The sequence below is a fragment of the Microcebus murinus genome, chromosome 14, assembly GCF_040939455.1.
Source record: "Microcebus murinus isolate Inina chromosome 14, M.murinus_Inina_mat1.0, whole genome shotgun sequence".
Classification (NCBI taxonomy): domain Eukaryota; kingdom Metazoa; phylum Chordata; class Mammalia; order Primates; family Cheirogaleidae; genus Microcebus; species Microcebus murinus.
Genome location: NC_134117.1, coordinates 36,752,473 through 36,779,754, shown reverse-complemented (window position 1 = coordinate 36,779,754; position 27,282 = coordinate 36,752,473). Strand labels below are relative to the sequence as shown.

The 27,282-nt window shown below is 40.4% G+C and overlaps 1 protein-coding gene across 9 annotated transcripts in view; it reads right to left on the bottom strand.

Moving 5' to 3' along the window:
* Positions 1-27,282, bottom strand: part of SGMS1 (sphingomyelin synthase 1) — a 285,202-nt gene that overhangs the window by 3,879 nt on the left and 254,041 nt on the right. For all 9 annotated transcript variants that reach the window (XM_012762881.3, XM_012762877.2, XM_012762875.2 and 6 more), the window contains 2 exons: positions 19,719-19,836; positions 5,236-5,389 (listed from right to left, as the gene is read on the bottom strand). In XM_012762881.3, coding sequence (XP_012618335.1) covers positions 5,236-5,389; positions 19,719-19,836 — 272 coding nt within the window. The remainder of the gene's footprint in view (positions 1-5,235; positions 5,390-19,718; positions 19,837-27,282) is intronic.

Sequence of the window (27,282 nt, the reverse complement as noted above, 5' to 3'; positions counted from 1 at the left end):
TGAAGGGCAGTTTATAATTTTAAATGGCAGTTAGTGTACGGATATATCTCAACGATAACTGTATTTGATACCTTAACAATACAACAAGTAGCAGCTACCATTCACTCTCTGCACAGCTCCATTGGTGCCCACAGATGCCATCTATTTTAATTTTAATTTTTATAACCTCTTCCCCCCCTGTGAAGTAGAGATGAGAAAACTAAAAACTCAGAGATGTTAAAGGTTTTCCTCAGGGTCACAGAGCTAGTAAATGACAGCACCTGGATTCAAAATCAGCATTTTACAACCTAATGCCTCTGTGTTTCCCCATATAGTCCACTGTCTTACCATCAAGAAGCAAAAACCTTGATCCCATTAAAGGATTTCAGGTATTGGCCAGCAGGGGGCAGGCTGCTGACACTTGTCCTACATGGTTCCCACTTTCCACACCCAGTTAGTTATATCCTGGTACAAGGGCTAGACACGCCCTTATGATTCTGAACACACATTGCTAGAATTCACTATATTTGGTCACAAACTAAGCACAAGCAGAAGAACATCCATTCTCCCTTTTCTATCTCAATAACCTGAAGTGTATCTTTTCTTCCCTTCTAGTACTCCCTTATCTTAGTTCGGGGGCGGGCAACCTGCCACCTTAAGCCACCTAAGGGTGGCCTTCTAGGTCCTTAAGTGTGCCCTTTTGACTGAATCCAAATTTTACAGAACAAATCCTTTTATTTTTATTATTTTTGTTTGACTTATATTTTTATTTTTAAAATGAATATATTTAAAATACCAAAGAATAAAATAAGTTTCAACAAAATAATCCTCTCAGATTGACTGGCACAATTAGATCATTATTAGTAAGCCATAAGGGCTGAAGTGACAGCTGCTACGGTCATGATTTAGCTCTAAACTTCCTCCACCTGATTGGCGCTACCACAACACGAGACTAGTTAGGGAGAGTTTATGGGGGTCCAGTAGGCCAGTCTGTTATCAGCTTTTGACAACGGTGCCTTATGTTTCTATTTGAAGTGGAATTTGTGAATAGTTGCACAACTCAACAGTATTTCTTAATTCTGTCTGCTTAAAAGCTCATCCGTTCAAAGAAGACTAAGAGAACGCTGAAGGAGGAAAACAGATTTAATAAGGATTGGGAATTGCAATATTATCTTGTTTCTGCTAAAGATAAGATGATTTGCTTGCTTTATTGCAATATCAACATTAAAGAAATTCAGTGCTCATCAGCATTACAACACTCACAAGGACCACAGATATTTTAAATTCCAGGGAGAGGCATGAAAGGCTATACTGCAGAAATTAAAAGATGTAAAGCAAAAGCAAAGATAATTCTTTCAAGCAGCAATAATACCTAAAAATAATGCCACCCTGAAGAACTTATAAAGTAGCTTATATAACTGGAGAAAAAAAGGAAGCCATTCAGTGATATAGAAATTTTGAAAGAATGCATGGTCAAAGTTGTAGAACACTTAGACTCTGATAACATTTCCAAGTACAAACAACTGCCTCTTTCAAGGAGAACCATAACTGATAGGCAGCATGAATTAGCCTTCAACTTAACAGAACAACTTCATGCAATACTTCAAAAGGAAAATATGTATTACACAATCTCTTTGTGTGAATCAACTGATACTACTGACTCAGCGAAGGTTTTATACTTCATTTGGGTCATAACAGATTTTCTTTTTTACGAAGAGTTACTTGCTTTGGGTACTCTTGTGAACAGAATATGGGGAATAGATATCTCAACAACTTTCAAGATAAATGTCATGAAGTTGGACTGAATTTGGTAACTTTAGTGAGTGTATGTATAGACAGTGCACCTTCCATGATAGGAAAACATAAAGGGTTCATTGCACAGATAAAAAAAGTATTAACAGGCCAGGCTCAGTGGCTCACGCCTGTAATCCTAGCACTCTGGGAGGCCGAGGCGGGCAGATTGCTCAAGGTAAGGAGTTCGAAACCAGCCTGAGCAAGAGCGAGACCCCGTCTCTACTATAAATAGAAAGAAATTAATTGGGCAACTAATATATATAGAAAAAATTAGCCGGGCATGGTGGCGCATGCCTGGGAGGCTGAAGCAGGAGGATTGCTTGAGCCCAGGAGTTTGAGGTTGCTATGAGCTAGGCTGACGCCATGGCACTCACTCTAGCCTGGGCAACAAAGCGAGACTCTGTCTCAAAAAAAAAAAAAAAAAAGTATTAACAGATCCAGATGCTCTCATTTCATTGTATCTTGCATCAGCAATATCTCTGTGCTAAAGCTTCTATTTTAAGTGACACTTTGTAAGAGTGGCAATTGCAACGGGGCATCGTCAGTTTCCTAACGTGCCAAAGTTGAATGATGAAGTATTTGGTGTGGATTTGCCGTATCATTCTGAAGTGCGTTGGCTATCACAGGGATAGGTATTGGCCAAAATTTTATCTCTGCAAGAACAGATAAATTTCATGAAGAACAGAATTGGCAATTTGAATTATTGAAAGCAGATTTCTACAGGAATGCAGCATTTCTGGGTGATATCACATCAAATCAAAATGACTTGAATATTTCTTTGCAAGGTAAAACTAAGATTATATATGACATGTGGCAAAAAGTCCAAGCATTTAGAAAACTATCTTTTTTCAAAACACTTCTTCAAAAGGAAATTTTGGATGAACATTTTCCTCAGTTAGCAAAGGTCACTGATAAGCAGGAAAATATATGACTATATGATAATATATGAATCATTTGAAGAATATGCAGCTATTATAGACCTATTAATTGGAGAATACAATGAAAGTTTCACTGACTTTGAGAATCATGACATCATACTCAAATTAGCATTTCAGCCTCATATAGTTGGATCACCAAGGCACCTAAAGAACTACAGATGGAAATGATTGAACTCTCAGTAGATGACATTTGAAAGTCATTGTTTGCTGCTAAGAAAGATCCAATTGAAATATGGAAAAATGCAACAGAATGTCCACACCTTCGGCAACATGCCCCAAAAATGCCTTCTTGATTTTCAACCACTTATTGCTATGAATCTACATTCTCCTACCTAACCCAAATCAAGATGCCCTTAAGGTCACAAATGACTGATACCCATCTAGACAATCAACTGAAACTGTGGACCTCCGGGCTGCAACCAAATATTCAAATGCTTTCCAACAAAAAGCAGACATAACAAAGTTATTAAAAGATTAGTTAACTTTAAAATTAAATAGTTTTCATTTCTTGAAATTATTAAGTACAGGGTAGTTAGATTTTTACAAAATAATGTACATTTTAAATTATATCTAATTAAAGTTTCTTAAATGTGGCCTTATTTGATTACAGCTAAGCTAACGCAGCCTTCCAACATGAAAAAGTTCTCCACTTCTTAGTTTTACCAAGACCAAAAGTGGGCTTTTGCTCAGTCCACCACCTCTCCTCAATACCTCCACAACCCATCCTGCTGACTCTTCTCTGTTCCTCTCTCAGGGCCCTTCACTTCTCTCCATTCTCGATGCCGTCATGGTAGTTCATGCCACTACCATGCTTTTCCTTGATTGTGGCAGCAGCCGATCTCCTAACTTTTCTCCTGGTCTCCAGTCTTGCCCCTCTCCAATCCATCCTGCAAGCTGCTGCCAGAGTGGTTTCTTCCTCTCAAAAGGACAAATAAGATGACATTGTTCCCTGGTCACAAGCTCTCAATGAGTACCCCATGTCCATGAGATGGAAGTTCAGATTCCTTCTGGTGGCTTAAGGCTCCCTTCACGATCTGATTCCTACCTACCTGTCCATTCTCATCACTCATTATTACCCCAGCTCTGAATTCCAACCACATCAACTTCCAGAAGTACTATGTGCTCCCAAGATACCTCCAGAGGGCAAAGCATCTCCCACCTCTGTGATACCACAGCAGCCTGGTTTTACTTATCGTTTTTCATGGAAACTCCCTGTATAATGCTCATTAGACTGTTTCTAACAATAAAATATTGAGGACAACAGAATTTTCTGTAAGTAGAGAAATGAATAAATAATGTATGGTTCATTTATAGTACTGAAATATTAACATTAATTAATGTGAAATAACCAGACTCTTATGTCTCAAAAACATAATTTGAAAGTAAAAAGTAGCAGAAGAATATATATACACCATGATACCATTTATGTAAACTTAAAAAGCCCCACAAAACAATAATATACAAAAACATGGATGGAAATGACACAGGAAGATGAGAGATGGAAGGAATGAAGAGGCTTTAATTATATATTAACATTTCATTTCCTTTTTTAAAGAGTTATTTGAAGCAAATATGGCAAAATGCTAATATATGTTAAATCTAAGCCATGTATATAGGGCTATCTGTGATAATATTTTGTCTGTGTTTCACAATAAAGTATTTCAAGTACATTTCTTTTTTTTGAGACAGAGTCTCACTTTGTTGCCCAGGCTAGAGTGAGTGCTGTGGCATCAGCCTAGCTCACAGCAACCTCAAATTTCTATGCTCAAGCGATCCTCCTGCCTCAGCCTCCCGAGTAGCTGGGACTACAGGCATTCGCCACCATGCCCAGCTAATTTTTTGCATGTATATTTTTAGTTGGTCAATTAATTTCTATTTTTAGTAGAGACAGGGTCTTGCTCAGGCTGGTTTCGAACTCCTGACCTCGAGCAATCCGCCCGCCTTGGCTTCCCAGAGTGCTAGGATTACAGACAGGAGCCACCGCACCGGACCCGGCCCTCAAGTACATTTCTTAAGGGAAGTTTCCCATTTAGCGTCTCCTCTACCCCTGTGTCCGTGTTCTTTGTGAGGGCAGAGATGTGCTCTGATCCGTCACCACACCCTCAAACCTGTAGCATAATGCCACATGTTGACAAACGACTATGGAGACACCGATGACCTACCATCATCCACTCCTCCCTGACCTGGATTTCTGTGCTCGTATGAGATTTCCTTCTGGCTCTTTATGCAGCTGTACGACTGGCTCCTAACGCACCCTGCGCTCGAAACTGCCCCCACCCCAAGGCTACAGCTGATGCTCCAGGAAACAAGACACCTCCTTCTCAAGAAGAGCCGCTATGTCCTCCCACAAATTCCCTGGGTGCAGCTGCATCCCAGGCATGGTGGTGAGATGTGGCTGCTGCCCCCCTGACGCCTCCAGCCTTGCTTGCTTCAGTGGACTCCAGCAAACGTGATTTATCAGAGGACCAGAGATCACAGGACATGGCAGGTGAGGAAATTATAACAGAAGCTGTTTTAAACTTACACTCTTTGATAAACAAGTAGGTGAGTGTTAGCATGACCGTGTGGCCGCTGTACAGATAGTCCCCACACATGTTGTGGGAGCCAGTGATGGACAAGCCGCCTCCAGCAATGAGCTTCATTATTCTCCGCAGTTGAGCTTCCCAGTCTCCAAAAAGCTGGTGGGAAAAGAGAAGAGATTCATTATTAGCCCACGTGAAAGTGTGCAATGATTACTATCCATAACCAGAATTAAGCTTATATTAAAATCCCCATGATCAAGTTTACCCATTTAACATTTACCATTCCATAGGTAGGTAGCCTTTTGAAAATGTATAGTCCTACAGACGAATCATGTGGCTTCAGAACTTTTCTTAGACTCTAGCGCTTTTTAAAGCACATTTTTGTAGATGTTTCCCTTTTTTTTTTTTTTTAATCATACTGACAGAGAAAGACTAGCTCTATCTGACTAACTGAATAACTTATCAGAACTGCCATTTGGAGAAAAGAAAATTTAAATCTCTAGTCTAGGAAAAATTTAGAGATGTATTTCTGGCACGTTTGGCCTAGAGGACAATTATTCTACTAACTTAGCTAGAACAGCAGGAGACTGGACAGTCAAACACATGAATATTTTTGGTATGCAGATGTTTAGGGGCCAAATTGGAACAAGGGATGTACTTTTAATCTTCAGAAATTATGTGGGTAGTATTGGGTGGTTTTCCTTTTAATAAGAGTGAAAAAAGTTTATAAATTAATCTACCTGTGTATGATACAAGTTTAGGCTGGATACTAGAGTAATAAATGGGTTAAACAACTCACTCATTGCAACTTTTATTTGCTCTGTCAAATAAAATGTGTGGTCCTCTCTATGTTATGCTTGTCAGCACCCTTAAAATTCTGTTGACCGATTTAATCACCATGATCCCTTTTCAACATTTAACTGATAATAATTCAGCTTTGGGAAACATGTTTCATTATGATTTCCCTTTAAAAAAATTATTAAGATTTCTAGTTCAAGCAGGTTGAACACACCACACAGAAAGTATGAATTTCCAAATTCAAAGGGATTACTGAATGCCCAATACAATAGAAGAAATGGACATATATTGCATGACTTAGTGTTGTGGAATTTTGGAAACTGGGGACTAAGAAGAGACCCTAAAGCCTCTAGAGATTAAAGACAAACTTTATATGAATGAACGTTAGAATAAGACTTTTCAAACACAACACTGGAAAACAGAAAATTTTGGGAAAATGTCTTCAAATTATGATGAAAAATGATTTCTAACTTAGAATTCTATACCTAGCCATTTTATTACTAAGCATAAACTAAGGATAAACTAAAGCCTTTTTCATATACGCAAGATTTTAAAATATTTATCACTTATGTACTCTTTTCCAGGAATTACAGAGGATATGCTCTACAAAGCAAGGGAGTAAATATAGAGAAAAGAAGAAATGGGACTCGCTAGGATGCCAAAGAAGGACAGATGAAGGACTGTGCAGTAGCTGCCACGTTCGGGCTGGAAAGCGAACAGCATGAATACTCTGGAGAGGAATACCCAATGCCTTTGACTGTGCACAGAAAACTTTTAAAGCATAACCTCTGACCCACTTACACTGTTTCTAGGAGTCTACCTCAATGAAAGATCCCAAATACGAAGAAAAGTTTCATGTACAAACATCTCACTGCAACACTAGTTACAAAGGCAACGGACTGGAAGCAAGCTAAATGGGAGCTGTTAAATGACGACTCCCTTGCTTGCTACTCGAAGCTTGGACCTGGGACAGTACTGGTAAGATGGGGTCCTGCTGTAGAGTCACCCTCAGGGCCTGAGCTAGACCTGCTGAGATTTAAATCACCTGAGAAGCCCTGAAAGAGGCTAGAACTGTTATAATCATTAAAAAATAAGTTTACAATGATTGTGTAGTCAGATTATATCATAAATATTTTCCTTTGTTAAGTAGAAAAACAGCAGATAAAATGGTATGATTATAACTATGTTTTAAAATAACTGCACAGAAAACGTCTAGAATATAACACACTAAATGTGAACAGGGTTATTAGCATGGAAACTGGTAGGATTACTCCCAGTTTCTGTCCCAGGCCAGCCTCCTTTGCTTTCCTTCCTTGGAGCTCTGTCTGTCTGCATCTCAACTGCAGCTCTGGGATTTGCATTGCCTTTGAGTCCAGGCAGGAAACATGGGTGGAAAACAAAACAAAACAGGAAACTCAAGGGCTAGATCTTTCATACATTGCATTTTGGTTTCCTTCCTCCATCTGCTTGCTACCACTACCATTATTTTTTTTTTCTGAGACAAGGTCTCACTCTGTCTTACCCAGGCAAGAGTGCAGTGGTATCATCACAGCTTATTGCAATCCCAAACTCCTGAGCTTAAGCAATTCTCCTGACTTAGCTTCCCGAGTAGCTGGAACTACAGGCACGTACCACCACACACAGCTGATTTTCCTATTTTTTGTAGAGACGGAGTCTCACTCTTGCTCAGGCTGGTCTCAAACTCCTGGCCGTAAGCAATCTTCCTTTCTTGGCCTCCCACCAAAGTGCTAGGATTACAGGTATGAGCCACTGTGCCTGGCCTACCATTTACTTTTGAGTCCTGAAATAGCTGCTCCATATATCCTGCCCAGTGTCTTTCTTGGCTGCATTCAACGGGAAAGCATGGAGTACGCTGACTCCATTGTAACTGGAATTGGAACTTCACCTATCAGTAGCTTTTGAGTGTTTTTGAAAGCAGAGATACGTCAAGGGACTCTTACATAAAAACTTGCAGTGGACACTACAAAGCTATTACAAGAAAGTCTCATATCTACAATTCTATGTGAATATGGTCCCCCCCCCCAAGGTCATAGAAAACTAATTTCCAGTAAAAAATAAGCAATTTTCTTCAAATTCTAATGAATGGCCAAGAAATCAAGTAAATTGACCAAATCACTTAAGCAGTACTCAAGCACAGAAAGAAACTCAGAGCAGAAGGAGGGAAAGGCTTCTGAATGAAACACACCATCAGGTGCATTCAGAACCAATGAGCCTTGGTTATGAAATAGCAGGTTTCCCCGAACAATTTTCCAATGCTAATACAACGTGCTGATCACGGTCCATTCCCATCGCCCAGTTTGCAGATGCCGAGAACATTTGCTTTCTCAACTGCATTTGCAGAGCAAAAGCATTCCCTGCACTTTAGCTCCTCACTGGCAGAACAGGAGAACCCGGAACTAAAACCCATCAAATAATGCTGCACAAATAAGCATTCGGTATAGCTTTAATGAAAGGCTGAAAGTGAGTGCTAAGGAGCAAAAATGCAATCTAAAAGAATCCTTGACCCTCACTAATGCTATAGCTTAGAGCAGCCCTGTAAAGCCAGCAAGGTAGATCCTATTAGTCCTAGGCCCCAGTGTTGGAGCAGGGTCTGGAACCCGAGTCTCCTGGCTCCTTATATGTAATATGTGCAAAACAACATGGGCCCTGTGCACAGCCAGGCCTGCACAGGTTAGGTAAACCAGGAACTGTGTACACATAAAGTATTATAACTTCTCCTTCAGCAGGCTAGGCACCTTGCAGAAGTAATATCATACTATTCCAATGACCATGAATAGTCAGACATCCCTCAAAGTACTCATTCATTCATTCAAGGAAACTACCTACCAGGACAAATTATTTTGCCTTGTTCCTGAAGAACAGTCTTCCACCAAGACTGAAAGTTCATTATCAACCCTGAAATGCCAACAGAAGCTGCTCTTAAACACTCAGACCAAAGACCAGACCTGATAAAGGAATCAAGCATCAGAAGAAGGAGTCCTCATCAATCCACATCTCCAGAAGCCTACAACAGAGAGTCACGTGCTACACGCTGTGGCCTCCCTCCATGTCAACTCCCCAAATGGACTAAACAGCAAATCTAGGCCACTTTCCAAATTCCAACAGGCCCGTAGCCCTCCATAAGTTATGATATGTCTTTTAGCCTAAGCTTGAAGCCCCCGCTGGGAAGGTAAGGTGTCTGAAAGTGTGCCGAATGTTTCAGGTTTCACAGTAGCAAGGAGAGGCTCAAAGCCAACCCTTAAAATTTCTTCTGCCTCATTTTATTGTTACCTGGCTGGGCAGTAAAAAAAAAGGAGTGGTGAGGCAGCTTTACAAAATAAAACAATAGCTTTTGTTTGTATAGAGATTCCAACTTTTTAACAGCATTTTCTCATCAATTATCTCACTGTATCCTCCTCACACACCTGGCAGCTGGCGAGTACAGATGCTACTACGTCACGCCATTTACCAGGGAGGATACGGACCAGTACATGAGGTCACACACAGTCACTCCGGATCCAAACCCAAATGTCTTACTTCAGAGCCAGTCTTGCCTTTGGGTTCCTAGAAAAAGCCTATTGTTGCAAACACCTTTCCAAACAACAAGGACAATGTCCAAGGCTGGATAATGTCTTCGGGTTCGCTTTTTGTTGTTGTTTTAATAAAATTTCATTATTTTTACATATGTCATTTAAATACATAGTTGAATAGCTAAATAGTATTTATTCAATATTCACAAAAAGACCTAGTTTCCATTTAAATCAAACTTGTGCATCTCTATAAAAGTTATTTCTAGAGAACTCTTCCACAAACAAATTGTACATTTTCTACCTTCTTCCTTCTTAAACAAGGTGTTCTCAATTTGATGTTAATTTGCTTGCTTTATATTATGTTGTGTTGGTCTCCAAATTCATTTTTACAGGAACAACGAGCATAAATCTAATCCCAAACTCTAGTTTAAGGTTAACCAGATAGGTGGCTCTGGACAAACCATTTTACCCAGACTAGCCTCAGTTTTCTGAACACTTTCTTATCCTCAACCTCTACCCTCTAAAGCAAGATAACATTTATAAAAGCGAGTGCTAAAATATATAACAAATGTAAGGCAACATTACTATTACGAAGTTAGGTCAATCTTTTGGGGGTTCTTTTTTTTTTTTTTTTTTTTTTTGAGACAGGCTTGCTCTGTCGCTTGGGCTAGAGTGCAGTGGCATCAGCCTAACTCACAGCAACCTCAAACTCCTGGACTCAAATGATTCTCCTGCCTCAGCCTCCCAAATACCTGAGACTATGGGTGTATACTGCCAAGCCTGGCTAATTTTTTCTATTTTTTAGTAGAGTTGGGGTCTACACTCTTGCTCAGGCTGGTCTCGAACTCCTGACCTCAGGGGATCCTCCCACCTCAGCCTCCCAAAGAGCTAGGATGACAGGTGTGAGCCACGGTGCCCGGCCATTTTGGGGGGTTCTCATGTGAGAAAGCAATGGCTAACAGCTTAACAAGCGAAATTTGGATGATTCTCCTTAAATACCCAGCCCTGCAGGATGCTCATCTGTGGGTATCTATCAATCACTTGAGATTTTTTTGAGTTCTTCCTCCATATGGTAATTGCTGTACTCCTGGAAACATATTATGCCCACAACTGATCTGAGGTACAGAGATTTCACTAAGCACTCCTCCTAGAACTCATATAGACAACTTTTAAAAAGAATTTTCCCTCCACTTAGCTCTGAAGAATTTGGCTTTCACATTTCTCCATTCTCAAATGCGCTTGTCAATTCCTACACTAAGCAGGCTTCTTTTAAGGGCAGTGGAGGGGCTCTAGGAATTATCTGCAATAAAACACTAATCTCCACCCGCCTCTCCTTCCCTCAGCAAAACTTTAACATTTTTTCATAGCCCCTAATAAAGAGACTTATCAAAGGCTTCATAAATCTAAAATAAAGGTCAGCTATGGGTTCTCATTACCCACATTCTTATCGTCACAGTAAGGTAATCCAGTATTTCAGTCAGGCAAGAGTTCCCTTTAACAGAATTACTTAGCTTTATGTGCTGTGGGGGATCCTTCAGCCTACCTGGTCATGAAGTGAGACTCGAAAACGAAAATTGCCCCCACCTTTTTACTTTGAACAATTCTAAATCTGAAGCATAAGGCCGGGCGCTGTGGCTCACGCCTGTAATCCTAGCTCTTGGGAGGCCGAGGCGGGCGGATTGCTCAAGGTCAGGAGTTCAAAACCAGCCTGAGCAAGAGCGAGACCCCGTCTCTACTATAAATAGAAAGAAATTAATTGGCCAACTGATATATATATAAAAAATTAGCCGGGCATGGTGGCGCATGCCTGTAGTCCCAGCTACTCGGGAGGCTGAGGCAGGAGGATCACTTGAGCCCAGGAGTTTGAGGTTGCTGTGAGCTAGGCTGACGCCACGGCACTCACTCTAGCCTGGACAACAAAGTGAGACTCTGTCTCAAAAAAAAAAATAAATAAATAAATCTGAAGCATAATATAATGAACACCCATAGACCGTTCACATAGGCCCATTAATAATCAACGTTTTGTCACATTTTTTTCTCCTTTCTCTTTTTTTTTCCCCTGGGTCACTTAAGCATAAGTTGAATACACAATAACCCCTCCATTCTAAACACAAAAACAAAGATATTCCATCCAAAAATCACACTCATGAAATTTATCAATGATACAATGCCATCCCACTTCTTAAGTCCAGGTGGCCTCTAAGTGTCCTTTAGAGCCCCCTCCTTAAGTCTAGGTTCTAATCAGAGAAAACACATTGAGGTTACCTGTCATGCCCTAATAATTTCTTGGTTTACTACAGCTTCTCAGTCTTTTTTGTTTTTCCCAATGACATTGACATTTTTGCAGAGTCCATGCTAGTTTCTTTACATAATGTCCCTGAATTTGTTTTCATCTGAATGTTACCTTCCACTTACATTCAGGTTAAATGTTGTTGGCAGGAATATTACAGAGCGATGCTATGTCCTCCTCAGAGTGTCACATGCAGAGGCATCCGATACCATTTGTCCTGCCACTGGTTTGACCACTTGGCTATGAGAGTATCTGCTACATTTCTCCCCTAAATATACACCTTTGCCCCTTTATAATTAATAAGCAATCTGTGATATTTTGAAATTATGTAAATATTATGATCCCCAACTTTTCACTCAAAGGCTCTAGCATCCATTGATGATTCTGAACTGTAACTTCTGAATTATTACTACAGTGGTTGCAAAATGGTGACTTTTCTATTTCTAAAATTTCTTTTAGCGAGATGGGAGGATTTTTTGAGCTCAGGAGTTTGATGCTGCAGGGAGCTATGACTGCACTACTACACTCCAGCCTGAGAAAGAGAGACCCCATTTCTCAAAAATGAAAAGTAAATAAGATTTCTTTTATTAGTTTGTTTTATTAATAACTATTACTTTTTTCTTTAACCCTTTGCACTCGGATGTCAAGTGTGACTCGACACGATTAGCAAAAATTATAGAGATTAAAATTACTCTTTGAATGTATCAATAATTTGAAATATAAAAAAAATCCAAATAAGTAAGTTGTATGAAAAGAAACTCCAGTTTTTTATTCTGTGCTTTGTAAAATCTGGGGTATTTAAAAAATTAAATCCCGAGTAGAATAAAGGAATCGAGAAAAAAGCGAGTGCAAAGGGTTAAAGAGCTTTCCCTCACTAATTTTTAAGTGTCTTTATTGATTTATTATAATCCAATACTGTCATTATTCATTGTGATGCTCGTATTGTCTTAAAGCTGGCCCTCAAGCAGGACAATATGGCTTTTGAACAGAACCTGCTGGTGGCCTGTAATGTCTGGGCAGCTCCAGAAACCCTTCATGAGGAATGGAAGCCCCCTGTCCATCCACCTGTACTCTGACACATGTAGAGTCACACACTGACACCTCTGAGGCGCTTTGGAATTCCCCAGTGAATGCTGGTGACCTCTTCACACTAGATGGCTACTGACATATAGAAAATCTTTCTCACCTTCCCAATGCCTCCCAAACATGGCTCTCTCTGCTCTGGTCTAGGCCTTCCTCACTTCTAATTCAAAAAACCATGCAGAAGTGCCATCTGCCCCTCCCCATGTGAAGTACCAAGAACAGGGGACTTGGCCCCATTTCTTGCCTCTGCCACTTAGCACACATGAGACGTTAGGCAGGTCACTTAACTCCAAACCAACTGCAATCTCCTCCCACCCCTCTTGTGAGAATTAAATGAAAACAGAACACTGAGAATCATAGCTGCACAGAACAGGTGCACATAATTTGGCACCACTTTAAGTCCACTTCCCTCTGTCTCTCCCAAACACCCTACTCTCTGTATCACTGGGGTGAAATGTTTCTAAAAGACAAATGTGATCACATAATGCCCCCTTGCTAAAACCTTTCCTGGCTTCCTATGGCCTGTAGACAAATCCCAACCTCCTTAAAGGGGCGGCAAGGCCCTGTAAAATGTGCCTGCAACCTGGCTATCTGGCTTTCCATCTGGCCACTTGGCCCATAGGATCCCATGTCCAAGCACATCTAACTTCACCTCTTTCCCTGATTCCCTACCATACCCTTTGTTTTCTCCATTTCCACCAGGGCAAACTCCTACTCGTCCTTTTGAGACTTGGCTCAGAGGCACCTCCCACAGCACAGCCGACACTCCCAGCAGAGGTGCCACTGTCCTCTGTGCTTCCATGGCAACCAGGCTCACATGACTACTACAGGGAGCACCAAACAAGGCAGAAGTTACATGTCTGTCACGGCTTCTGGATGTTCATGTGTGAGAGGAGAGGGTATTGTCTTACATATATCTCAAAATTGGCCACTATACTCACACAAGGCAGGTTCTCTAGAAAGGTTTGTTCGGGAAATAAAGCAACCTGCTTGTTTATGAAATCACATCGACAATCTGGCTGCCTTACAGTGTGGGAAAGTGGTGTCTTCCTGTCTTCCTTTCAGTAAGAAAACCATTTAGAAAGGTTAGGGTTTATAAAATCATGTAAAAATGCACATATCAAATGTTAAATATAAGGAGAGAAGAATAATATACAGACAGCACCATCAGAATTATGTAAGAAAAATATGCATAAAGGATGAATATACTGAATTATTAATAGTAGACAGGGCCATGAGTGATTTTAAAATCTTCCTCTTTTTGTATTTTTTCAATATATCTATAATGAATGTGCAGTTTCTTTAAAATAAAAAATTTTAAGTGAGATAAATAATTCAGTGCATTTCTGTTTTTGTTTTTTTTAATCCCTGAAAAAGGAAGAGAATTACTAGCAGTGAGAGAAAAGTGAAGAAGAGATTTGAGATGGGAATTGTTACTGGAAATTATATGCAAGAAGTAAGAAAAAAAATAGAGAATAAATAAAAAGGAAAATTTTACTTACAATAAGAAACGGGGAGAAAAGCAGAAAATTATGTAAAATCAAGCAGTGACAATCAAGGTTCCACACAATTCAACAGGATGACATGAAGTTATGCTGGTAATGGAACACAGCCACATACTGATAAGGTTAGCAGGAGCTATCAGAGTATGAAACTGTGTCAGCGTGGAGGGCACCTGGAATACTCTTAACTGCTACCCAGGGAAGTAGGAAAGAACTAAAGAAGGCGATATAATCCTAAATACCAGTGAGTCTTTTGCCTTGTAAGACTGAACTCGAATGGGGACCCATTATGCTGATGACTACAGTACAGCTCAGCTGCAAGTCAAAGGAAGTGCTTTGATCTTTCCTATCCATGTGCTGCAGAAAAGCTGACAGTGGCAGAAGAGAATATGAAGGCTGTTCTGCTGTTGCATTTGTATTGTATTGTTTCACAGAGCCGTCAGCCTCCGATGTCACCCAGACATCACCCTGTCCAAAAGTGGGCTGTGTTCACACATGTTCAGGGCAAAACCAAAAAATCAAACATATCTTTCAAGTTCAAGAGAATCATTTCACTGAAAGTCCATGTCAGATTAATGCATTAGCCAGCTAAATGCCCCTGTGTTTAGTGTAATCTCTCTCTTCTCAAAGGTTTTCAAATCTAAGGTCACCATGGAGACCATAAAACACACCCAAACATGCATCTCACTTTACTGCTTAGTCACCATCAGATTAACTCCTATTACTAAAGTGAGAGTTGAAAATATGTAAGTTATTTCTTCTCTTCCATTAGCTGTAGGCTGTCTGTCTGGAGAGTAAGGTAGGTGGTCGTCTTCTTCTTCTTCTTTTTTTTTTTTTAGAGTTTGCTAAAACAGAAAACACTTTCCTGCAGGAAGCTTAGAACAACCAAACAATTCTCAAGTGTTTCTGCCATTTTTCTTAAAAAGAAAAAAAAAGGAACTACATAATAAAGAGTTGTAACAAGATGAAAAGAGGTTGTTTTCAGGATAAAACACAAGCTCCTAAGAGAACATCTGGGATGAGATTAACATGGGCTGATCAAGGTGTCCCAAATTTGGCTGCCTCTAGGTTAAGCCCTGCACATGCATACACTGGGATATGGAACAAGAGCTTCCCAGAAATGTGTAAACTAGGAACGGAACACACCTACTTCCCCTTTCACTCCTTTTCCCCAGTGTCTTACCATTCTTGCAGCAAGATTTGATGGGAAGCCTGCTTTTTCCCCTAACTTGATCATCTCACAGGATGATTATTTCTCCAAGCTGTCCCATTTTATGAACCAAAGAGTACACGGCCATCAAATGAAGGAGTAAGATCAATTTTCATAATTACTGCTGCATATTTGTTGGGACATTTTTCTTAGAAACTGTACATTTTGAGTACTGCCATTAAGGGAAACATTAGGTACAATCATGGTTTAATGTGATGGCACAACCAAGTTTAAGTTCATATGAATATGTTAACAGGAAGTTAATGTATTCTAAAGCTCAACTCTCTTTCCCTAGAGTTGTGATGACTGAGTAATTTAACTGTAGGAGTATCCAGCAAGTGGCAGGCCTTAATTGGTGCTTCAAATCACAGAATATCCAATTCTGGAGGCATTATACTTTCTGTATACTGTCTCTAGGCCTTTTCTTCTATACCTCCAGCTTTAACCACTATCCAGAATGTGATGATTCACAAGCATTTATTTTCTAGCTCTGTTTTCTTTCTCTCAACTTTACACCTATATTGCCAACTGTCCTGGATACCACCACTTAGATACCTCACAGGTATTTCAAACTCTACTGTGTTTAACCCAAACTCATTAACTCTGTTTTCTTCCTTACCTTGTAATTGTCCCAGTGGTAAAATCCAGTCTTTGAAATCCTTCCCTTCTATTCTCCTTCCCTATATGAAATCTATTAGCAAGTTGCATTGATTTGGACTCCTAAATATTGCTCAAATCTGTTTTTTCCTATCATTTGGGAGTAGCTGAGCTTGAGGCCCTTATTGCAGCATTTATTACATAAGGTACAAGTTTAGACTAGCTGATTTTAAGGTGCTTTTCACAAAGTTAAGGATTAGCTCCACCTTGCTTACCTCTGGTACTCTAGTACCTAAAGCACAGTAGATACTTAATTCGCATTTGTTAAATCAATTCTCACTAGATAAATACAAGTCTAGGGGTTGAGGCATGATGACAACACCAAGATCTCTTATTTCTATATGGCACTTTACACTGACAGAGCCCCTATATATTGTCTCCTTTCATGCCCACCACTCCTTAAAACAGACACAGAAAGCATCATTAGCTCTGTTTCACGGATGAAGGAACTGAGGCCCTGAGAAGTTAAATGATCTGCCTGGTTCATGTACCAGAAGCTAGTTAGTGGCTGTGCAAGACTGTCTTCATCCCCATCTCAGTGTTCTTTCTGCTACCGTGTAAGTTTGTATGTTTACAGGGGTAATCCTCTCTGTGCAACAGTTCAGAGACAAGCTAATGAAGATTTGGTGGCAATGACGTTCAGACATCAAAGACAACACTGGACTGTGTGATCTTTAATAAGGTTCTTCTGAATTCTGATTCCCTTAGCCCTGGGTGGTTCTAGAGTGGCACAGCTGTTATCTGAGGTCTCTCTAGTGCCACCTTCTCTCCCATCCACACTGGTCCTCAGCACAGCCTCCCGCTCTGGCCGGACCAATGAATTCCTCAACCTTTGTCTGCTATCCAAGGGGCAGCCCCAAGCCGGCAAGGCCTTTTTCAACTCTCATGTCGAGCTTCAGAAATCTTTCTGTCCTACCTGGGAAGAGTTCTTGCCAAGACAGTTAAAACTGAGTCTCCAGAACCAGTTTTCTATTCAGAGGAAATGTGGAAGAAAGAGGAACAAGCTGACACCACAGAAACAGAGAAATGCAGAACATGGTGGGATAGTTTACAGGACAACTAATCTGGCAAGGAAGAATTAAACCAGGACAACTAAGCTGATCCCTACAAGCTACTGGCAGTGGGGAAGAAGGACTGTTCTGGAATTACAGACTTGACACAGATAGAACAAGCAAATGTAATATAAAGACTTTAGATCTTAATTTTATACAAACCAACTATTAAAAAGGGGGCACTTTAAGACAATCAGGATACTCTGTGAAGCGGTAATTGCCAATATCAAAGAAATTACTGTCATTTTGCTAAAAACCAACAGCATTATGGTTACACAATAAAATGTCCACAGTTTCTAGATGTATACTAAAGTATGTAGTGATGAAATGACAGTCTGAGATTTGTTTTAAAATATTTCAAAAAGGAAAAAAAAAGAAATCAAACAAATGTAGCACATCTTGATAATTATTGAATCTGAGTGTTATATGAGAGCTCCTTATACTAGTTGAGATACATCTGAAAATTTTCAGAATAAAAAATTGTATTCTGAATCCTTTCTTCCAAGAGCGCTATTTTACACAAAAGTAGTAATTAGATTTAATGAGTTTTAACTAATAATTTTTGCTAAGGCATGCTAATATTTTACACCCTACAGTTTGTTTTAAGATTTTAGCTTCCAGAAGATCACCACAGAATGATAGCCCTAGTTGGAATTTCTGGCAACATAGTAAATGAGCAACACGTTTGAGTTTGGTTTTTGTGAACAGTTTCTGCTGTTACTTCTCTGCCTTTAAAAGAAAACTCACAAGCTATTCTTAGCCACAGGATCTTGGTTAGATATGTTGATGACTCAAGCTGATTCTGTAGCTATCAATGGCTTACCAAGTCTGGAATTGCCAGTAACTGGGTGGAGCTGCAGAAATCCTCAAGAAGAAACAAAGCTAGAAGCAGAGTAGGGAGAAAGTACACAGTACAGCCCCTTAATGTTGGATACATCTTCCACCTGTGCTCAACCAGAACCCGTATTTACCTTCTCCTTGGCAGCAAAATTTCCCAATGCACAGGCTTTTAGAAGGAATGGAACTAAACGTATGTGAATGTCCTAAACTGTCAGTTTACTACTTAAAAGACGCTGCTTATCAAGCTAGCCTCCCAGCAAGAGTCCACATCATTGGTTTCTCAATGATAACAAGGTATTTCTTATAACCCAGGGGCTGAAGGCAAGTGCTTGAGAGCTTTTACAAGAATAAAAAAAGATGTGAGGCTGGCTTGTTCAGAAGGGCTGAAGAAACTGCAAGGAGGAGTAAAATGCTGGGAACATTCATTCTGTATGACGGCTTTTCTTTCCAGAGTTAAGGAAGTAGTGTACAGCAAAAAGTAGAGACTAGCTACCTCTATGGGCATATATGTAAGTCTAAGAAGGAAGGGGAATCACAGTATACATTAAACTAAAGGGATCCAAAATTTAATATGATAAAGACATCACTTTAAAAATCCACAGTGAATTTTTCAGCCCCCTTTCCAAAGTTTCCATCAGAGAGAATGTCTCTTCTGAAGGAAACATAAAGTACAAAGGGATGAGAGGGAAAGTGTTAGGCTATTTCATCAGCACAGGCGCAATGCAAACAAATGGTCTCAAATCCATCATACTGTTTCATAAATTCTCCCACCAGAATCAAGGAGAGAAATTAGCCTCCTCTATTTCTATTACATTAAAGAGCTCTAATGTAAATGTTTTAAAAATTAAATCATCTGTTAATTATTTTATAAAATGATTCCAATGATCTCCCTAGTTAAAAATTCTTCCAAGGTAAAGGTTAGGGGGTGAAGAGTGTTATGTGAATCTGATAGAAAGGCAGAGATAATGAGAGGAATAAAATTTATTTTAAAAAATGCATCTAAGCTACTAGACAAAATCAATAAGGCAACACATAACGCCAGAGAATAGTGCTCTTATTTGGGTTGGTGGAGGATTGCAAGGAGACAGGAATACTTTCTCTTGCTTGCTCTGCTGTAGGGATTAATGAAAGAAGGAAAACGGAAAAAATACATCATTTGAAATTGAGCTTTCCCACTAAGAGAGGGAAAAAGCATATAAAAGCTTGTGGATGCATGTCAAGGGAACGAATAATATTTTAAAAGTTTGGCTGGAAACCAAAGAGCTACACCCACACGCAAAGCTTAACTGCTTCCCAACACGCTAACTAGACCACATATTTCCCCAGCTGGGAGGCACTGGCAGGGCTGGAAAATTGTGAGAAGGGTGGGGCTGCCTAGCTGTATTGCTTAGGAACATTCCCAGATGGAGGTGCAGGGACCTGACTGTATTCTGAAGAAATTTTCACCTTCAGGTTCAGTCAAAGGACCCCAGGGCAAGACAAGAAACAAACAAAAAGGGAAATTACAGTGAGGAATAGTTTACCTTGGGAGAACAGTTGAAATGCATACCAGGTACTGGGAGTGTAGTTACATACATTGTAATACACCGATACAGGTACAGCGTGCCAACTATGCAGAAAAATCTTCTGCTAATAATAGACCTAGAAAAAGGGAAAAACAGGGCAGATGCTCAGTCAAGAAATTCTGCAGGTTCATTTACTTTAAGTTTTCAATGACACAACAAAACAAATCCAAAAAACTGCTTGAGTGCTTGAAACCAGAATGAATATACGATGAGTAGAATGATAGCTAGCAACAGAGTAAGACAAAGATTTTGAGAATAATGTTCTGTTGTGCTTTTTTCAAAAAACATTAACTGGCGCAAAGAGCTTAAACCACTCTATATTGCTATTAATTTGGTTTTGTCAGGCCTTAAACTTGAGTTGACATTGAACTGATGTACAATGGAGCCCATTCTGACTGGTCAGAACTCAACTCACTTTTTGGGAGGCTGGGGCTGGGAGGGCACAGGCACTACCGAGTGCAGGTGTAGGAGAGGTAGCTGGATCCGGTGTGGAAGCAGAGGTGGCAGGTCATGGCAGGGCACTGTGGGCAACTGGCTGTCAGAGCCATGCCCCCCATCCTAGGGGGACAGCACAAGCTCACTGCGACAGGAACAGCAAGGAGCTGGCCAGAGGAGGGGAGGCAATGCCCCCCCACCCCCCGACCCTGGGCAAGAAGTGGCAGATGAACTTGGTACAAGGGTTTGTGGGTACCCAGGGGCAAGGCTGGATGATCACATCAGCAGGGTGGAGACCACGGTGGTGGCAGCCTGGTCCCGGCACCTGGGAGAAGAGCAGAGGAGCGGTCCTCGTCTGGCTGCCCGGCAGCAGCCCGGCTCACGCCCAGTGGTGCCACACCGGCTGCCAGAGCCTAGGCGGCCTAACATGCGGGTGCCCTCGCCCCGCTGCACTCCCAGGAGCAGCCCTTCTCCTCACAGTGCCTGGCCCAGGTGAAGCACCAGGAACAGCAGCCAAAACCTGCCTGCGGTGGCTGGTGCTCAGGTCCTGTGCGTACGTGGGGGGCTGGGGGGCTGTGGTGCACCCGGAAGAAGCCCATCAGCAGGTGGGTAGGCAGCAGTCAGACATTTAGAGAATGTCTTTTAAAGAAAAGATCTTCAGAAAATGAGAATGGCATTAGAATGAGAATTTAAAACTTTCAGGCCATTTAATAAGTCAAAGACATTAAACATTTTACTCCCAGAAACTGATCTCTGAGGCAACAGGATGCCAAGGAAAGTACCTATCTGAAAGATAGCATCCAACCCGGCCCCGCTTCCTGATGCTTAGGTGGCCTTGGGAGAGACTATTTACTTCTCTGAGTCTCAATTTCCTAATTAGTAAAACAGAGATAATAACATTAGAAATAATGTATGAAGAATCCCTACCATATAGTAGGCAGAAATAGTAGCCACAAATTATATAGGTATATAGATGAATAAAAATAAGAATTAGAAATATTTTTTATTACTGGTTCTAACATAATTATTTGATATCACATATACCGAAATTATTTCATACATACATGTGTATTAGAATCAAAATGTATATACATACATGTATCAATATACTGAGTTTGATAACTTTTCCTAATATCAAATTCCACATAACAGCCAGGCACAGTGGCTCACGCCTTTTAATCCCAGTGCTTTGGGAGGCCAAGGTGGGAAGACTGCTTGAGGCCAGGAATTCAAGACCAGCCTGGGCAACACAGCAAGACCTTGTCGCTACAAAAAATTTAAAAATCAACTGGGCACAGTGGCACATGCCGGTAGTCCTAACTACTTGGGAGGCTGAGGCAGGAGGATCACTTGAACCCAGGAGTTCGAGGTTACAGTGAGCTAGAACTATGCCACTGCATTCCAGCCTGGGCAAAAGAGCAAGACTCTGTCTCTTAAAAAAAAAAAAAATTCCACGTAAGTTTGTACAATTTAACCTCATTAAACCTTAGTGTTCTTGGACAAGAATGTTCTTTCCCTCTCTATTTATCTCCTGTTCTACCACAGGCCAGAAGCACGGTCCTGTGGGTCTCTCCTTCCTGAACTTTGAAAAGTTCGGTTTTCCTTGATCTGGGATGACCTGAGTTAATTTAACAAGGAAATTCAGAAGCTGTGGACAGGCTTTCCTCTTAAAATACTGAATGTTCGGTCACTCTATAATCATACAGTGTGCTCTATTTTTATGCAACATGGGAATGCCTGCTGAGGTATGGCAGTCAGAGGAGAATTTGTCACATCTGTAACTTTTGTTTTAACTAGAGGAACAAAAAGATAAGTCGTTTGTGTGATTAAAAATTAATTTTAAAAAACAGCCCGTGCAACTATATTAGCATTTCATTCATTCCTACAAAGTCAATGCAAGTTACTTAGGTTTTATGAGAATTTGGGTGTCTTCTTAGCTAGATTTCAAAAACTGGGTCGGAATTATTTACCATATAAGCTATCTTTGCTTATTTTCTCTTAGTTAATCTGTGTATGTCACCTCCAAAGATAAGAATTTATTTAGCATAGAGCTGCCTGGAGAGGTATATGCCTCTGATTTCATTATAATAAAAAGCACAGTATAATTAAGCAATATAAAGACAGACAATATTAGAGAAAAATACTGGCCTATAAATGTCTTTGCCAAGAATACCAAAAGAGAAATACCTAAGTGAATTTTACATTGTAAGGTATCATGGTCATCTTTCTTAAAAAGAAAATGCCTATTATAGCCATCCTGCTCAAACAAATTACTTGCAATTTCACTGAGACTATACAAAAAAACACCTGTAACTAGCTCCCCATCGAATAAATGTCAATAACCGTATATAAACCTATCCTTTAGTTAAATACTTGACTTTTTGATTTCCCAGAAATGGTAGATTTTCTGCAAACTAAGGAGCTGAGATTCTGAAGGCCCTGGGTCAGGCTTTCTGAAGCCAAGATTCATCATCTTCCACAATCTACCCTCACTGTAAGTAACACCTTGTTAGTTATATCACAATCTGCCCCAAGGCCTGTGGCCCCTCCTTTAAAAGCTCATGATCTCTTTAGCCAGAGAGATGGACTTGAGGCTTCTCCTATTCTTCTAATAAGATCTCTTTCCTATTAAAAATTTCTTGGTAATCATCACTGTCTTGATAATTGGATCTTTGTGCAATGAGCAACTGGACACAGACTGAAACTCCCTTGCAATTTCGACCACACGCCTAAGAAAACTCTCAAATCTAGATCTGTTGAACTCTTTAGTGGAAGAAGAAGATTACTATCTTAAAATCACTTTGATTATTTCACAGTATACAAAAGATACACACACATCCCTCCCAGTAACTATTTCCATGTGTCAAACATGAGTCACGTGTGGTACCAATGAAATTATTTCAGAATTATCTGGGAATGAGGTATATGAAAAAATAATAAAAGATGAATCCTTAAATTTACTTTTAATTAAAACATTGCTGTTTCATTCACATTTACTATTTGACTTGCAGTGAAAAAGTCAAGTGAAGTAATGCCTATGAATTTGTCAATGTTAAGAATAAGGCGACAAGTTAGAAGTGGTTGCTTTTACGAATTTCCTGATCTTTGGCATGTATTATTTTTTATTATTTTAAACTAATCCTGTAACAGATTATGATCTTTGGCATTTAATCTTTTTGAAATTAAGCTTAGAATGTCTTCAGTGTAGAATGTCAAACAAGGATTTCCTACCACAACCTTTGAAAAGCAAAGTATAAAAGCGTTTCAAAGAATTGTATGCATTTCTGGCATTCATTTCTTTACTCAAAGAATCACATACATTTAGAATTCTTATTTACTTAAAGGCATAAAAGTTCAAGATGTGTTTTTAAAAAATAAACACAAAAGAAATGTTGAGATATTGCTAGAGATTAATCAGATGTCAATAATAAGGTGCAGAATATAATTTTCAAAATCACAATGGTGTTTTTCTCACATGGGATACATCTCTCCTTTCCTAGTCAAAAGAAGCCAGTTTCCATCTGCTCACACTTTGTAATGACTATCATCATCTCAGAGACTTGTATTTGGTCACAGTTATCTATTTTTCTCCCGAGTGTTTGAGCACTGGGCTCATTACCACTTTTTCTGAGAGAACAGAGAAATGTACCTATTCAATTTGATTATAAGGAAATAGGAATAAAAGTGTTAACATTTTATAGATAATTATTAAGATGTGCTAGAACAGTATGTTATGTCCATTAACATAACGATAGCTTTATTAAACTTTTTAACATCCCTTTTTAAAAGGAAAAGGCACTCAGAACTTGATTACATACTTTCTATCAAAATCAGGCTTAAAACTACAATGTTTTGGCATTTGGTAGGACGATCTAAAATTCTAAAGGAAAATGGCGACAGAAGGAAATTAATATACTGGAAAGTAAAATTGAAATACCGCAAGGTTCTTTGTGCTTCCCACAAGTTGTCTCTCTCAATTAATCCACAGCAGGAAGACACAGACAACTCTTGCAGTGCTCAGACCTTGGTCTCCGAGCTCTTTCTGGAAGCTGTTAGCTTTCAGAGACAAGCAGGCCCTGGCACGCAGCAGGGGAACTAAGCAACAGTTCAAAACTAAGCATCAGTAAACACGGGAGGAGCGTGAATGGAGCTGTGACACAGACTCAGGGAGACCCAACCCTCTGGAGCAGTCACGGAGGCCAGTGCGTCACTCGGGGCCCTGATTAGTGACTCCAGCACTGAAACGTGGGCGACACATCACTGAGCGGTATCTTCATTTTGATGCTAGTTCCACCTTTAACAAAGACTCACCTGGTGACCTTGACTATCTCCATTAATTTCCTTGGAAATTAGTGTCCTCACCAGCAAAAGCAAGAAAAGCACACCTTTTTCTTATGAGTCACAGAAAGGCTATGAAATAGTACCAAGAATGGGTACCAGAAGAGTCATTTTTTTCTTAATATAAGAGGTTGGAAAAATAATTTTATTTAGAGCCAAGTACCACACTATCAGAAAAAAAAAAAGTTTCTACTGAGGTACTTATTTCTTCTGGCAGGGTACTAAGAGCAGCAATTGTTTTGCCAGGATTCTCCTATAGGCCAAGCTCTGTGCCAACTTGGCAATGTGTGGCTATGATCCCTATTTTACAGATGGGAAAACTGAGGTTCCGAGAGTTTAAGTGCAAATATAGATATATTACATAAGACAAAAATATTCAGGAAATTGCTGCAGATTGTGTAAGAAATCCACATTTTGAGTGCCTGCATATAAGGCAACATCCTATCACATTTCATTTACATTTCAAAATCTCAAATTTTGGCCGGGCGCAGTGGCTCACGCCTGTAATCCTAGCACTCTGGGAGGCTGAGGCTGGCGGATCGCTCAAGGTCAGGAGTTCGAAACCAGCCTGAGCAAGAGCGAGACCCCCGTCTCTACTATAAATAGAGAGAAATTAATTGGACAACTGATATATATATAGAAAAAAATTAGCCGGGCATGGTGGCGCATGCCTGTAGTCCCAGCTACTTAGGAGGCTGAGGCAGTAGGATCGTTTGAGCCCAGGAGTTTGAGGTTGCTGTGAGCTAGGCTGACGTCACGGCACTCACTCTAGCTTGGGCAACAAAGTGAGACTCTGTCTCAAAAAAAAGAAAAAAAAAAATCTCAAATTTTTCACTAAGTTAGTTGTTGCATATCATATTTCATATTGACCAGAACTCCATAATATAAGCATTTTGAAAATAATTTAATGATAACTTCAATAGTTATTAAAGTACTGAAAAAAATCCTTCTAGTATTATACAGCTATCCAAATTAAATGTGTCCATATTTCATGACCATTTACAGTCTGTGCCAGTCAGATTTGCTTATTCCCTGCCTCCCCATATGTTTAATCAGTCACTCTGAAACTGCATCCATTTCTGAACCCCCCCATCTCACCTGAACTTCCACAATCACCTTCTGTTGTCCCTAATATTCTTGCCTCCTTCTATGGTCTGAATGTTTACAGCCCCCCTAAATCCATATGCCGACGCCTAATCACAAGGGCATTGTGATTAGGTCACAAGGGCAGAGACTTCAGGTTTGGCTCTGTGCCCTTATCTTCATGAGAGAGGCCCCAGGGTGCTAGCGCACCCTTCCACCATGTGAGGATGCAGCTAGAAGACATCATCTATGAACCAGGAAGTCGGCCTTTACCAGATACCCATAAGCCCATGCCTTGATCTTAGACTTCCAGTCTCCAGAAAGGTGAGAAACAAATTTCTATTCTTTATAAAATACCTAGTCTATGGCATTTTATTATTGCAGTTCAGATGGACTAAGGCACTTCCCTCAAATCCATTCTGCATAGAGCAGCCAGAATCATTTTTTTTGAAACATTTAAACAGAGTATGTCTTTCAAAGCCTTCCAATGGTTGTCAAATGTATTTTGAACAAAATCCAAATCCTCTTCCCAAGATCCTGATGCCCTAGATCTGGCAAACCCTTTCCTGCCTCCCTCCCACCATTCTCTAGGACTCTACCTTCACTCTACCTTCAGCCCTAGTGCTCTCTGAACACACCTTGCAAAGTCCCTCCTGCCGTAGGGAGATCTCCGTGCCGGCCATTCTCTCTGCCTGTCACTGATACTGTATCTGGGGTTGTCTCTCAGGTAGATCGCTTGCTTTAGAGAAGTCCCTGCTCCTCTTCATTCTGCCCTTCTATTTTAATTTCTTTACAGCCCTCCCAACAATGTTCCCCACCCCAACATGAAGCTAACTCCAAAGAGATTCCAAAACCTGTCTTCCTCCCTTTAATTCCATGCTACTAGCCCCTGAATTCCCTGAACTGTGACAACTGCTCCCAAGGCCCTTCAACTCCCTTTGACATGACACTTCCTCAGACTTCCCTTGCAAACATGAACCTCACTGATCTAAGCAAAGGGAGCCACCTATTGTTCCTAAACACAACCTGTTTCTTGCTTTTGCCTGCCAGTCTTTTCCCTGGCCTCTCCCACTATCCTGTCTGCTGTAATCCTATCATCCATCATCCATCACAAGCCTTCCTGATGTCCCCAACTGGATGGAGCTACTTCATCCTCCCAATCATTTTAGAATGTTGTTTCTATCATTTTAGAATTTTTTTTTTTTGCTATCAGACAAAGTCATTTATTATTTCACACAAAAGTTAGAGACCAAGGCCACAGTGCTGTTAAACACCTCCCTCCCCCCACCCCTCCACCCCCAAGAAAACCCCCCCAACCCTGCTATAAAAACAACAGAACACAACAAAATCCAGTTCAGGCTGAGCCAGGAACAAAGAGTGGCTCCGATACAAACAAGACAAGAAACATAAGACATAACATCTTTACACGTTTATATAAAAACTGCCATAGCCTATGGGGAAAGTGGTTACGGCTATGTCAACAAGGATACTGTGAAACTAGAGAGTCTAGTCTAGAAGTTCAGGACAGCTGCCACTTCTGGCCACGTCTTCTGGGCTCTGCTGCAGGAACTGAGGATGCCAAGGGGCAGGGCTGGGCCCCTCATCCCACTCTGAAGGGCAGGTCATTTGGCTGCATGTGCTTTTGGGTTAGGAAGATGCCACAGGC